Below are 13828 nucleotides of genomic sequence, written 5' to 3'. Positions count from 1 at the left end.
GTTTTTACAGCCACAGTTGTATCTGCTTTCAGGCCCTTACTGTTTCCAATGCCACACGGAAAGAATCCACAGTGGGCGAGACGGTGAATCTGATGTCCGCAGATGCCCAGCGCTTCATGGACTTCACAAACATGATGCACCAGCTGTGGTCGGCTCCCCTGCAGATTGTGCTGTCTATAGTGTTTCTGTGGCTGGAGCTCGGCCCCTCTGTGCTTGCTGGGATTGCTGTCATGGTCCTGCTTATCCCCATCAATGCTGTGCTGGTCACGAAGGCCAGAGCCATCCAGGTGAGGGAAGGAATATCCTGGGTAGGTGGGGAACTAGCAGTGCCTTTTTGTTTGAAAGGGCTGTGAGGTCAGTTCTGCTACAGAGGACAAATTCTTAGGCCAAGCGTGTGCTCCAAATGCTAACCTTGAATTTTGAATGTAACTGCCCTGTGTAATTTTTTGTACTGGGCTTCAGTGATTAGATTTCATTCTATTAAAAGCAGCCTATTAAAAATAGTCTGTAAAAGCTAAAGGTAAAGGTACCCCTGCCTGTACGGGCCAGTCGTGTCCGACTCTAGGGTTGTGCGCCCATCTCACTCTAGAGGCCGGGAGCCAGCGCTGTCCGGAGACACTTCCGGGTCACGTGGCCAGCGTGATGAAGCTGCTCTGGCAAGCCAGCACCAGCGCAGCACATGGAAACGCCGTTTACCTTCCCGCTAGAAAGCGGTACCTATTTATCTACTTGCACTTAAGGGGTGCTTTCAAACTGCTAGGTGGGCAGGAGCTGGGACCGAAGACGGGAGCTCACCCTGCCGCAGGGATTCGAACCGCCGACCATGCGATCGGCAAGCCCTAGGCACTGAGGTTTTACCCACAGCGCCACCCGCATCCCTGTAGTCTGTACAATAGTCTGTACAGTTCATTTATTCAAAATCCTGAAGTCTGATTATCCCAGTTTAATGTAGATGTCTCAGAGCTTAGAACAAGACTGAGCATTGTAATCTGTAGAAAACGCAACTTGAAAAAAAGAAACAATGCATGTGTGTGTGTGTGTGTGTGTACACAAACACACACAAACCCCTACACTGGTACCTCGGGTTAAGTACTTAATTCATTCCGGAGGTCCGTTCTTAACCTGAAACTGTTCTTAACCTGAAGCACCACTTTAGCTAATGGGGCCTCCTGCTGTCGCTGCACCGCCAGAGCACAATTTCTGTTCTCATCCTGAAGCAAAGTTCTTAACCCAAGGTACTATTTCTGGGTTAGCGGAGTCTGTAACCTGAAGCGTATGTAACCTGAAGCGTATGTAACCTGAGGTACCACTGTATATATTACTGAGCACTGTAGACCTCTGTAGAATAAGTCTTATAGGGCACAGCATCAACCCCCCAGCTTCACTTTCAGAGATCTGTTGGAGAATTAAGGGCAAAACTATGGCAATGTGGTGCCTCTAACTGTCAGAGACAAAGCACAAATGACTTGTCCCTGGGCAACGTATTATGTGGGGCTGGAACAATGATCAACTCCCTCTTTGCAACTTACTTCTTTGCGCAGGTGAAGAACATGAAGCACAAGGATGAGCGCATGAAAATAATGAATGAAATTCTCAGCGGCATCAAGGTGAGTAGCAGAGACCAGATTGCTCCAACACAGTGATGAGTTGGCTGTACTGATGGAAACATCAATGGATTTTTTTTTTAGTCTGACCTTGCATTGCTTGCAGCACAATCCTAGCCACGTCTACTGATAATTAAGTCCATTTGATTTCAGTTAGGCTTACTACTTGGTCAGTGGAGTTTTAATTGCAGATAAGGCAGAGGATAACTGGGAGTGTTGCCTCTGATCTCTGCCAGATGCCTTCCCAAAGCAGGCATGCAAGGTCAGCGCCTGCTTAGCCTTTGCCTGCAATGTGTGCGTCGGGAAGGGGCTTGTGCTGGAAATGAGACATGGTAGGATGGAGCCCTGCTCCTGCTTTCCCTGGATAGAAAGCTCTGTTGAACTGAGCCCCCATATCTGACCAGAAGCATCCTTTCAGATCCTGAAGCTGTTTGCCTGGGAGCCATCATTTGAGAAACGAGTCAGAGGTATCCGGGCACAGGAGCTGAAGCGGCTGCTGCGCTTTGCCTACCTGCAATCCGTCTCCATCTTCCTCTTTGCCTGTGCTCCTTTCATAGTAAGACAGCACACTATTTTTGTTCCTTTTGCTCATCCCTTGCAATGTAAAAGATGCCCCTCACCCCTGACTCTCCTTCCTTAGGTCTCTGTGGTAACATTTGCTGTGTATGTGATGGTTGATGAAAACAATGTTTTGGATGCGCAGAAAGCCTTCACTTCTATCTCTCTGTTCAACGTCCTGCGCTTCCCTCTGGGCTTCCTGCCATTGACATTGTCCTCCCTGGTACAGGTGAGTAGGCTGGTGAGGGACATATATCCTGTAACTGAGGTGGGAGGGGGAGCCTGACCCCAGTTTTGGTGTTCACTCCCTGTTTGTAGAAAGAGATGGTTGGGTCCTGGGTTGTGCAAATGGCACTGGGGCTCCCTTAGCTTTGGGTTGCATATCATAGACTCCTGATCAGTCTGTATGGCAAATGTCTCTCTCAACAAGCCATGGAGCACCAGAAAGCACCAAGCTACTCCATCCCCCAGCTTTAAGAAGGTCTTTGGCAAAGTGCCCCCAGGCAGTCTTACCTGGCAAGGGAGGTAGCCATGACTGGCAACACTCTGATCATCACTGGATTGCTGAGTCTGGGTGCTGCAGTTTTAATTTCCCATAATGCCTCAGCATAACCCCATGTCAGAGGCATTGAGGGAAATTGAAAGAGAAGCTCCCAAAACTAATCAGTTGGTGCTGATCATAGCTCTAAAAATGTTTAAAGTGGGCACAGGCATCAGAATTGGATTCTGCAGGTGTGCTGGTACCCCAATCACTGCCTGGCATGCCTGACTTTGCCTCTACACCTTACAGGTCAATGTATCTACTGAACGGCTGGAGCGCTACCTGGGCAGTGAAGACCTGAACACTTCGGCCATATGTCATGAACCAAGCCCTGGTAATTGAAGGTTAGGGTTTGGAGGTCATAGGCAGAGTTCTGAAGCAAATGTAGAAGGCTGGTAAAAATGCGTAAGACGTCAGGTGTGACTTGTGTTCTGTGATGGGGCCGGAATCGTTCCTACACTGTCCTTGATGATAATGCTACCTTTTCTTTCTCCTCTAGGCTGTGCTGTGACTTTCTCTGAGGCCTCCTTTGCCTGGGAACAAAATTCAGATGCCACCATTAGAGAGTAAGTCACCATATACCAGACCAATTTTGTATGTTTGTGGGGAGGGGATTTAGGGATATGTCTGTGATCCTTTGCATTAAAGTTGTAAGCGGGGAGGGGGGGTCCTTTCTTACCCACTTGCCTGTTGGATAAGGCAGGGAAAGGTAAACCAGGCCTTGAACGATAATGAGAATGTTCTGATAGAGTTTCTCTCAATCGGGATGGTTCCTTCCTGGCCCCAAAGACCAGTCCACTTCCGTATACATGCTTCTTTCATGTGCTACTTTTCTCCTGTAGCATAAACTTGAAAATTCCAAATGGGCACCTGTTGGCCATTGTAGGACCTGTGGGATCAGGCAAATCCTCGCTGGTGTCAGCCATGTTGGGAGAGATGGAGAACATCAAAGGACATATCAATGTTAAGGTGAGAGGAGGTGGCGGCTCTGGTAAGAAGCCCCAGAGAAGCTAATCTCTAATTCACTGATTTTCCCAAGTACTATTGACTAGACAGATCTCTCCTCCTCTTCCTCTTGCTTCTTCAGGGCTCCATAGCCTATGTGTCTCAGCAAGCATGGATCCAGAATGCCACACTGAAGGACAACATCCTTTTTGGGTCACCCTTTGATGAGGCCCGATACCAACAGGTCATAGATGCTTGTGCTCTTCTCCCAGACCTGCAGCTGCTGCCAGGAGGAGACCTTACTGAGATTGGAGAGAAGGTGCCAACCTTGGGCTTAATGGCAGAAGGGGCAGGTGGCAATCTGGGGCGAAGGAGCAAGTAGAACAGGGAGGGAGATGACTCTGATATATGCAGGAACAAGGGATGCTGTGGGTGATGGTCCAGCCTTGCAAAGAAATCTACAAAAGTTCCTAGCCAAATAGTAATGGTTACTAGTGCTCTTGTGGCCACATATAGCTGTGTTTTTCTTTCATGGCCCATTGAGAGCCTGGAGGAAAACAAAAACATCCAACTCTGTTCTGAATTACAAAAACTTTCCATGGAGATTCTTAAGAGGTCCAATGGATAGCTCACTTGGTTGGAGTGTGGTGCTGATAACGCCACGTTTGCAGGTTTGATCCCCATATGAAACAGCTGCATATTCCTGCATTGAGTGGAATTGGACTAGGGTCCCTTCCAACTCTGAAATTCTACTTTTCTATGACTGTCATTGAGAGTTAACACTGATCATATTTGGTTATCTTTGGACATCAGTATGAGGTGTGGGAAGAGCAAGTGTTAATGTAGGCAGCTGTGCAGGACTAAGGGAGGGCAGGAGAATTGTTATTGGGAGAGTGCATAAGGGTAGGAGAAGTCCTGAAAGGGCATTTGATTGGATGGATGATTACGGGAAAATGCTGAATTCTTGTTATTATAGTATTCACTGTCATGTGGAGTGAGTTTCAGCAGGACCATCTTCATCAGTCAAGGCTGACCAAGCCAAATCCATTGGAGGGGGCTGCTTCTGCCTCAAGTAATCAGAGCTCAAGTTGTTGCCACACACTGAACCATAGAGAAAGCTCAGAGATCCTAGCTTGGCTGCTTTCTTCTGCAGGGCATTAACCTTAGTGGAGGCCAGAAGCAGCGTGTCAGCCTGGCCAGAGCTGTATACAACAACGCAGACATTTACTTGCTGGATGACCCCCTGTCGGCTGTGGATTCCCATGTAGGACGACACATTTTTGACCAAGTGCTGGGGCCACAGGGGCTGCTGCAGCATAAGGTGAGCTCTTGCCTGCCCTGCAGACCCTGTTTTGTGAAGAGCTGATGGAGAAATGTTTTGTTTGTTAGTGCTACAAGACTGATACTCCACCTTTCTTCCAAAGAGAACAAAAAAGCGAACAAAAATCTAGCCAGTGTGGGAGACAAGCGTTACTGATTCAGGTAACTGAAAGTTGGCTCCAAAAGAAGTCACTGACTCCAAATGGTCTGTGACTGTTTTCTATAGATGGAAGCTTGCTTTGTCCCTGGTAAAGAGTGTAGAGCTCCACCCTCTTTGGGATTGAGGTCCATATTACTTGAAACAGTAAATTTAATCAACTGCATCAGCTGGATTGGGTGTTTGCTTCTGTTTTGTGACGCTGCCTTTCAGTGTGTTCTTAGAAAACTGAGGCAGCTGGCAGAAGGCTAAGTTAAAACAAGCAAACAATGCTAAATAAAGAGGATTAGAAATTCAACATACGGCAATATTAAGATGCATGAAAGCCAAATGTCGGGACCTAACCTAGCTCCAAGAGTGGGTCCTGTTCAGGTAGAGGTGTTCAAGGATCAGAAGGGAAACAGATGTGGCCACAGATGGAGTGGAGGTCAAACACTGGATCAAAGGCAATAGATGCGATCGTAGGTAGTCTGGAGTTCATGCAGATGACGATCCAAAGGCCAGAGGCATGTGTAGAGTCAGAACCTGGCAGAAAGGCAGCAACAGGGGGTTGATGTGGTCAGGAGCAGATGTGAGGTAGCAGGCTGTCATCAGAGTCCAAGGAAAAGGAGTTGGCGGAGATCTCCTCAATAAGCTACTCTACCTAGTGGCTTAGGTTGGTTGCAGTGGTTTTGCAGGGGCTGGCATGTTCCAGTTGGCTTGGAGAGTCAGCTGAGAGTCTTCAAGCTGGAAGCTCAGCTGCTTCTCTTCAGGCTGGAGCTGCGTCCTAGAAATTGTAGCTGCTGGGCGGGGTTTCTAGTGCCTGTGTTTGAAGGAGGAGTGGCCATTTCGATGGGGAAATAGATATAGCATTTGTTTTTTCAAAGCTTGCAGGAGGAGGATTCAGGAGGGTTAGTTTAAGTTAGCGAAGTGGACTTTTTGTAAAGGAGAGACAGGTGAGTCCACAGTGTTCCTGTAGAAGCCTTCCTGATATAATATCATAGGTCCAGGGTACAGAGTGGCTGGGGTGCCATCTTCTTGATAAAGGTAAAGGGACCCCTGACCATTAGGTCCAGTCGTGACCGACTCTGGGGTTGTGGTGCTCATCTCGCTTTATTGGCCAAGGGAGCCGGCGTACAGCTTCTGGGTCATGTGGCCAGCATGACTAAGCCACTTCTGGCGAACCAAAGCAGCGCATGGAAACGCCGTTTACCTTCCCACTGGAACGGTACCTGTTTATCTACTTGCACTTTGACGTGCTTTCAAACTGCTAGGTTGGCAGGAGCAGGGACCGAGCAACGGGAGCTCACCCCGTCGCGGGGATTCGAACTGCCAACCTTCTGATCAGCAAGTCCCACAGCGCCACCCGCGTCCCATACATCTTCTTGATACTACCTCCTTAATTGTGATATGCTGGTTTGTGCCACAGACCCGGATCCTGGTGACTCATAGCTTAAGTTTCCTGGCCCAAGTGGATGACATTGTGGTGCTGGTGGCTGGAACTGTTTCCGAACAGGGTTCTTACAGCACCTTACTGGCTAATGGTAAAGCATTTGCTCAGCTGCTCAACACATATGGAAACCAGCAGGAAAACAGTCCTGAAGAGGAAGCTACAGGTAAGAAAGCATTACATTATACAGCAGGGGTAGGAGAACCTTATCAGGATTGGCCTTTTAAGCCAAATTTGACAGCTGAGCTGGGCTCCTCACCTGTCGCCTGACTTCACAATAAAGCAAGGTGTTGCTGAAACAGAAGAAAACATATTTGATTTAGTAGCGTAATCAGGGAGGCGGTTTGCATTGCAACGTCTACCACAACTAAGGTTTCCCCCCTCTAGCAGGGATTTCAGTGTAAACCCTTTCCTGATTAGGAAGAGAGTTGAACTGAACTCTTCTAAATCCTGTTGCATTGATTGCGCATGCCAACTTTCCTGTGGGGAACTGGTTCTGTTGCTGTTGGCTGCATGCACTTCACCTGCAGCTGCCCATCGGAGCAATGCCAGCTGATTGACAGGTGGGCATGGTTTTGAGAAAATGGCCTTGAGGTCCAAGGTGGTACCACTGGCAGGTTAAGATTGGCCTGTGGCCCAGAGGTTCCTCATGCCTTGTATACAGGGTTGAGGGACACTGATCGAAGTGACTGTCCAGTATGCATCTTGTTCTGGAGTGAGTCACAGTAAGGTGGTGCCATAAATATGATTTGTAACTTCCATGTATCAAAACTCCATTTTGAACAGCAACGAGACAACTCTTGTGGGGCAGGATCCACCTAAGATAATGACCCGATATAGTGACCTTCAGACTTAATTCTTCCTGAACTTGCCTCCTTCCTGAGTTTCATGCCATGGTCTTGACTTTTTTTTAGTGGGGATGGAAGAGGACCTAGAACTGGATGGGGACACTGAACCTGGAGCTGAGGAGGTACCAACTGATGTGGTGACCATGTCCCAGAAGAGTGAGGCCAGTGTCCACCAAAAGGACTTCATCCGCAGGTTAGGCCTCCTATGAACTCACAGCCACTTTATTTGCTAATTTGCCTTCCTATTCTCCCCATCTTTCTCCCTGTCTTTTGAATATCTCCCTTTCCTTTCTTCCATTTGGAATTTATTTAAGGCTCTTGAGCAAGGCCTTAGGGTTGGGGTAGGTGGGGACCAAAGGGGCCCCCTCAAAACCAGAAGTCCTTCCTAGAGTCTCGTCTATGATCCTAGTATCTTTCCTCACATGGCTAAAAAACTCGCTCAGCACCACCACATCTTTCACACACTTGCCCAATCAACATCCTCCTAGGGCTTGCAGGGCCTGGGATCAGAATGGTTTTGTCTCTGTGTAGCTCAAGAATGGGAAGCCTGTGGCCCTCCAGAGGTTGTCACTCCCATTCAGGAGGTATACTGTAACAACATCTGGGGTGGGTGGGCACAGGTTCTCTGGACTTGGCATAGGTAAAGGTACCCCTGCCCGAACGGGCCAGTCTTGACAGACTCTGGGGTTTGTGCGCCCATCTCACATCTATTGGCCGGGGGCCAGCGCTGTCCGGAGACACTTCCGGGTCACGTGGCCAGCGTGACAAAGCTGCTCTGGCGAGCCAGAGCCGCACACGGAACGCCGTTTACCTTCCCGCTGGTAAGCGGTACCTATTTATCTACTTGCCCCCGGGGGTGCTTTCGAACTGCTAGGTTGGCAGGCGCTGGGACCGAGCAGCGGGAGCGCACCCCGCCGCGGGGATTCGAACCGCCGACCTTTTGATCGGCAAGCCCTAGGCGCTGAGGCTTTAGCCCACAGCGCCACCCGCGTCCCGGACTTGGCATAGCTGATACTTTGCTGAGTTTCACCCTCAGCTGCCTTGATTCCAAAGTTCTGTGATGTTTTTCTCATTGGGCATACTCAGACTTTCAGCTTCATTCCAGAATCCTTGATCTCAGCCACCTCTGATGGTCTGAGAAAAACCAAATTGGGTGATACAGGGCAAAACGATGAACTGGGATGTTGGGTCATCCTAATGTGCTCTTAGATTCATAAAGGGTTGCCGCACCAGTCACCAGACAACAGGTTTCATGTGTCGTGTATTTTTAGATTGTCACCCTGAGGGCAGGAACCGCCCTAGAACTGATTTTTGTAAACTGTTCTGAGACCCCTTTTGGCCAAAAGGCAAGGTATAAATACTTTAGAAAAACAAAATGGCAGGCAGGGCAGCACAGTGCCCAGAGCATACGGGGAAGGACGATAGAATCTCTGTCCCTCATCATTGTTCTCCTGTGTTAGCCTTAGTAACAGCAGTCACAAGTCGCTCACGATGTCACAGCGAATGAAGTTGAAGGAGAAGAAGCCAGTGACTGAGATAAAAGGACAGAGGCTGATTGACAAGGAGGCCATGGAAACTGGCAAGGTGAGAGGGAGGGGTCAAAATGTTCTCCTGCCTCATAATTAGGACAAGTGAGGGTCTCAAAGGGATGGAAGGGAGGAGGGCTGTGGAGACCCTGTCCCAGAGCTAGATGGGGAACAGAGAATGACCTCCTTGCAGGAGGTTAGTTGAAGGAATCCTCATTCCATTACCCCCAAGGAAAAGGTGTAGTAATGCTGTTTTGATTGATAAATTAATTAATTTGTACACCACCCTTTGTCCGAAGATCCCCAGGCAGTTCGAACAGAAAAATAAAAAATGAGAATACAATAGCGCCCTCTATTTTGGGTTTTGTTAAATTCTTTCTTTCCTGTTAACCTACCGCTCAATTTTAAGAGCCTTTGCAGTGTCCATTATTGCGCCATGTCCCTCCAAGGAACAGTTCAGTCTTTCTGTCCTTATATACTGACTACTGGACTGTTCCTGCTTATTTTCTGGTTAACTGAGTCATATGCCATAGCATATGCTGGAACGTAAGAGGTTTTCAAGGGCTGCTATTTTAGAGTGCATACAATGATCACCCACTACGGCACTCTGTGTCTGATAACAATCCTCTGCCTTGTAGGTGAAGTTCAGCATGTATCTGCAATACCTCCGTGCTGTTGGCTGGTGCCTGTCAACAATGGTCTTGCTTGCCTACATAGGGCAAGCTGTAGCCATGATTGGCTCCAACCTGTGGCTTAGTGAGTGGACAAATGATGCTGCAAAGTACGCAAACCAGACCTACCCAGCTTCTCAACGTGACCTGCGTATTGGAATCTATGGGACATTGGGTGCTGGCCAGTGTAAGTCTCCGAAAAACAGAACCACTCGAGAAATGTAGAGTGGCCAGGAACTGCCCTGTGCCCTGTTAGTTGACAAACAAATCGGCTCCCAAACGCCGAAAACCTGGAAGTAAGTGCTTCGGTTTTTGAATGTTTTTCAGAAGCAGAACATCCGACACGGCTTCCACTCGAGAGCAGGAAGCTCTGTTCTTGAGCTGGTAGCAGTTTTCAAGGTCCAAAGACCTGTGAAATTTGGACCCACAGCTGAAAGCAATAGACCCATTACTGGGAACACATGGGCAGCTATCCAGGGTGGCATTTTGCAGAGGGCACCACTAGAGGTCTATGGAGGTGATATCATCAGGGCACAACACCAAAGCAGATGGAACTGCACCATAATTCACCTAGATCAGAGATGGACAACCTGTGGTCTACCAGATGTCATGGAACAGAATGTCATGTCCCACCAGCCCTATCCAACATAACCAGTGATCTAAAATGATGGAAGTTGTTGTCAGGAAAAGCATCTGGGGGGCCACAGGTTCCTATCCCTGTCCTCTAGTACCAAATGGCTTAAGGCTGTTGATGCCAGTATCTCCCTACGCATCAGGTCCTTACCAATGGATGTCTTTGTTCTAGCTCTATTCCTGCTGACTTCAGCCCTTCTTGCTGCCCACGGTGCTGTCCGGGCCTCCCGGGTCCTACATGAGCGGTTGCTGTCCAACATCCTGCGTGTGCCCATGAGCTTCTTTGACACAACACCAACAGGCCGCATCGTGAACAGGTTTGCCAAGGTATGAGCTCAAAAGTTTTTAACTGGGCCAGGAGGAATTGGCAAGTGCCTCAAGCTATAACTTGCTGAGAGTGTGTTGGGAATGGGGGCACCTATGCTGATGATGCATGAAGAGCTGCTTTGAGATTCTTGTGGGATTCTATCAGGCTTAGCTTCCAGCCTTCCTTGCACAACTGCATGTGCACTCACTGCAGATGTGTAACCGTTTGGAGGTGTTACTGGACTCTCAGCTCCATCAGCCCCAGGCAACACAGTCAGTGGTGAGGGATGATGGGAGCTTGAGTCCAACAATATATGAAGGGCACCAGACTGGCACCACCCTTGGTTTGGACCATCCCTTCAAGGTGCAGTAGCAGAAGTAGTTTCCAGACACCCTTGCCAGTTGCCCTTGTTATAGCAGCATAGCACCCTCAGCATTGCAGTCCTGGTTTAAGCTAACCAAAAAGTTCGGGGTTGGGGGATTCAAGCTGAAATCATGTAAACATGAAGAAGTTAACAGGCAGAGAAAAGATGGGTGCCTTTCATGGTTAGGTTTTCCTGGGCTATAATTCGTGTAACTTTGGTCTGTTTCCCATCACCAGCCATGACACATGTCTGCCAGCTTTCAGTAAATTGGGTGGTTTAAAAAAACGTTTCTTTTTAATCAGTGGGACCAAGATAATGGGAAAATAATCTCTCCCCCCTCCCCCCGCCAGCCCCTGTAGATTTTTCCATTATCAATTTAGATTGTAAAGTTCTTTGCAAGAACCTTTCTGGAGACTTACTTATGTAAAGAACTATTTATACTGATATCAATAACAAAAATACTTTAAAAGCATAATATTGAATCTTTACAGATAAATTGTAAACAGATAAAAACATTAGCAGGATTATTGTAATAACCTGCAGTTTTATAAGAGTATATACTTACAGTAGATAATTAAATGAGCAAGTTAAATGAATTTGGATATGCAGAATATATTAAAAAATAAATTTAAGGAACCGCAGAAAGAGGGGGAAAGAAGTCAAATTTTGAAATGTTAAATTGATTGGAGAACTAATGAAATGTATAAATTTGAAAAGTATAAATAAAAAACTGGACCCAATCCAGCTGCAATTTACATCCTCCACCACCTCCACTCCTGTGTGCCTTGCTCCACTTGGAGAGTTTCCTACTACCAGGCCTCCATTGAGCAGAGAACGCAAGTCACCGATCAGCCCTGAGTATCTAACGGTGGACACAGAGGTCTCCATTATCTTATACATTGAGATGTATGAAATGGGTGCAGAAAGCTTATAATGCAAAGAAAAGGTGTGGTGCATGTCTATGGTTGTACCAATGGAACCTTCAAACAACAAAACCAGTTTGTAGGTTAGGGAGAATAATGAGAAAAATGTTTAAAGTTAAGGAGAGAGAATTCAAATGAGAAAACCTGAGTAAGAAAAGGGCACTGGTTGAATGAAGTTTAGAAGAACTTTGGCATTTCATGCCCCCCCTCCCATCTCAGAATTTGTAAACCACTCTACATTCAGGGAACACCCAAGCAGTGAAGTGAAACATATAAAACATAATACAGATCATAATACAGATCATAACTGTGAAGATACACAGAATGAAAGGGTTTAAGGTCAGTGAGAAAGAGGAGGATTGGTTTGAGAAGACATTGAATTATTTGGGTAGGTTTGAACAATTTGGGGCAATTAAAATGTTAAAAGTTAAATAAACCTTGTGGATGGAGGAGTGTTAACGTATATAAAATTGTACATATGGTTGATTTGAATATGTTATTATTGATTATGTATACCCAATGTATCAACCACCTGGGGGATTTCACTGTTTGTGTTTTGGTTGTTGGTAAAAAATTTAATTATATATATATATATATATATATATATATATATATATATATATATATATATATTTGCTTTCGTAGATTTTCACGGGTACAGGAATGCAGGTTTTGGTGTCTTCGGGTGTCTTCCCGTGTAAGAGTCGGGGTGTCTGTGCGACGTTTCGACGAGGTCTCACTCGTCATCTTCAGGCTGGTGCTTTCGGCTTCTTGTTACTGGAACAGAGCAGAATCTGGTGTTTGAGTTCCTATAAATACTGTTGAGGGGTGTGGTGTATAGCCTCCAACGTTCTGGGCAGAGAGGAAGTTCCTAGATTAGTGTGCCTCTTCTTCTTTTGTTCCTTAATTCAGAATATCACTCATGAAATCACTCAAGATATCCCTCAAGTAATTAAGGAACAAAAGAAGAAGAGGCACACTAATCTAGGAACTTCCTCTCTGCCCAGAACGTTGGAGGCTATACACCACACCCACCCAGTGGTATTCAGAATATCACTCATGAAATCACTCAAGATATCCCTCAAGTAATTAAGGAACAAAAGAAGAAGAGGCACACTAATCTAGGAACTTCCTCTCTGCCCAGAACGTTGGAGGCTATACACCACACCCCTCAACAGTATTTATAGGAACTCAAACACCAGATTCTGCTCTGTTCCAGTAACAAGAAGCCGAAAGCACCAGCCTGAAGATGACGAGTGAGACCTCGTCGAAACGTCGCACAGACACCCCGACTCTTACACGGGAAGACACCCGAAGACACCAAAACCTGCATATATATATATATATATATATATATATATATATGCAGGTTTTGGTGTCTTCGGGTGTCTTCCCGTGTAAGAGTTGGGGTGTCTGGGCGACGTTTCGACGAGGTCTCACTCGTCATCTTCAGGCTGGTGCTTTCGGCTTCTTGTTACTGGAACAGAGCAGGGTCTTAGTGTTTGAGTTCCTATAAATACTGTTGAGGGGGTGTGGTGTATAGCCTCCAACGTTCTGGGCAGAGAGGAAGTTCCTAGATTAGTGTGCCTTTTCTTCTTTTGTTCCTTAATTACTTGAGGGATATCTTGAGTGATTTCATGAGTGATATTCTGAATACCACTTAGGTGGGTCATTAAGTGTGGATTAGTTGCTAAAGCTTTCGTGTCTTGACCTCTTGAGCTTGTGAAGAGTTTTTCGAAGATGGCTGTGCTGCATTTAGTTGTGCTCTGGCTTGGCTTCGTGTATAGGGGCGAGCTGTGGTTTTGTGCCCTGTGCCAGCCAGATCTGTGTAGGGATTGCAGGGGGGTGCAGCATCCGGAGGTGCCACTATAGTTTGGCTACTGGATGGAGTTTGTAATTTATCTGTGGAGAGGGTCTGGGTTTGGGTCTGGTGTGGTTGATTGGTGACGGCGTTCTGTGTGCCTCTGGTTCTGGTGTCGGTTTTTGTGGGGAGGGCTAATTT

General features: G+C 47.0%; 1 protein-coding gene across 1 annotated transcript in view; it reads left to right on the top strand.

Annotated features, from left to right (window-relative positions):
• The window catches only part of ABCC2 (ATP binding cassette subfamily C member 2), a 40505-nt gene that overhangs the window by 13103 nt on the left and 13574 nt on the right, over nucleotides 1-13828 (top strand). The window contains exons 10-23 of the mRNA XM_082224960.1: nucleotides 33-287; nucleotides 1542-1607; nucleotides 2023-2160; nucleotides 2245-2391; nucleotides 2953-3037; nucleotides 3203-3269; nucleotides 3546-3672; nucleotides 3791-3967; nucleotides 4802-4969; nucleotides 6534-6720; nucleotides 7469-7595; nucleotides 8863-8986; nucleotides 9567-9786; nucleotides 10405-10559. Of these exons, the coding sequence (XP_082081086.1) occupies nucleotides 33-287; nucleotides 1542-1607; nucleotides 2023-2160; nucleotides 2245-2391; nucleotides 2953-3037; nucleotides 3203-3269; nucleotides 3546-3672; nucleotides 3791-3967; nucleotides 4802-4969; nucleotides 6534-6720; nucleotides 7469-7595; nucleotides 8863-8986; nucleotides 9567-9786; nucleotides 10405-10559 (2043 nt within the window). The remainder of the gene's footprint in view (nucleotides 1-32; nucleotides 288-1541; nucleotides 1608-2022; nucleotides 2161-2244; nucleotides 2392-2952; nucleotides 3038-3202; nucleotides 3270-3545; nucleotides 3673-3790; nucleotides 3968-4801; nucleotides 4970-6533; nucleotides 6721-7468; nucleotides 7596-8862; nucleotides 8987-9566; nucleotides 9787-10404; nucleotides 10560-13828) is intronic.

This window comes from Podarcis vaucheri, assembly GCF_965113315.1.
Source record: "Podarcis vaucheri genome assembly, chromosome: 5".
In the NCBI taxonomy this organism is placed as follows: domain Eukaryota; kingdom Metazoa; phylum Chordata; class Lepidosauria; order Squamata; family Lacertidae; genus Podarcis; species Podarcis vaucheri.
Note: the sequence above shows the minus strand (reverse complement) of the source record. Positions and strands in the feature narration are given on the sequence as shown.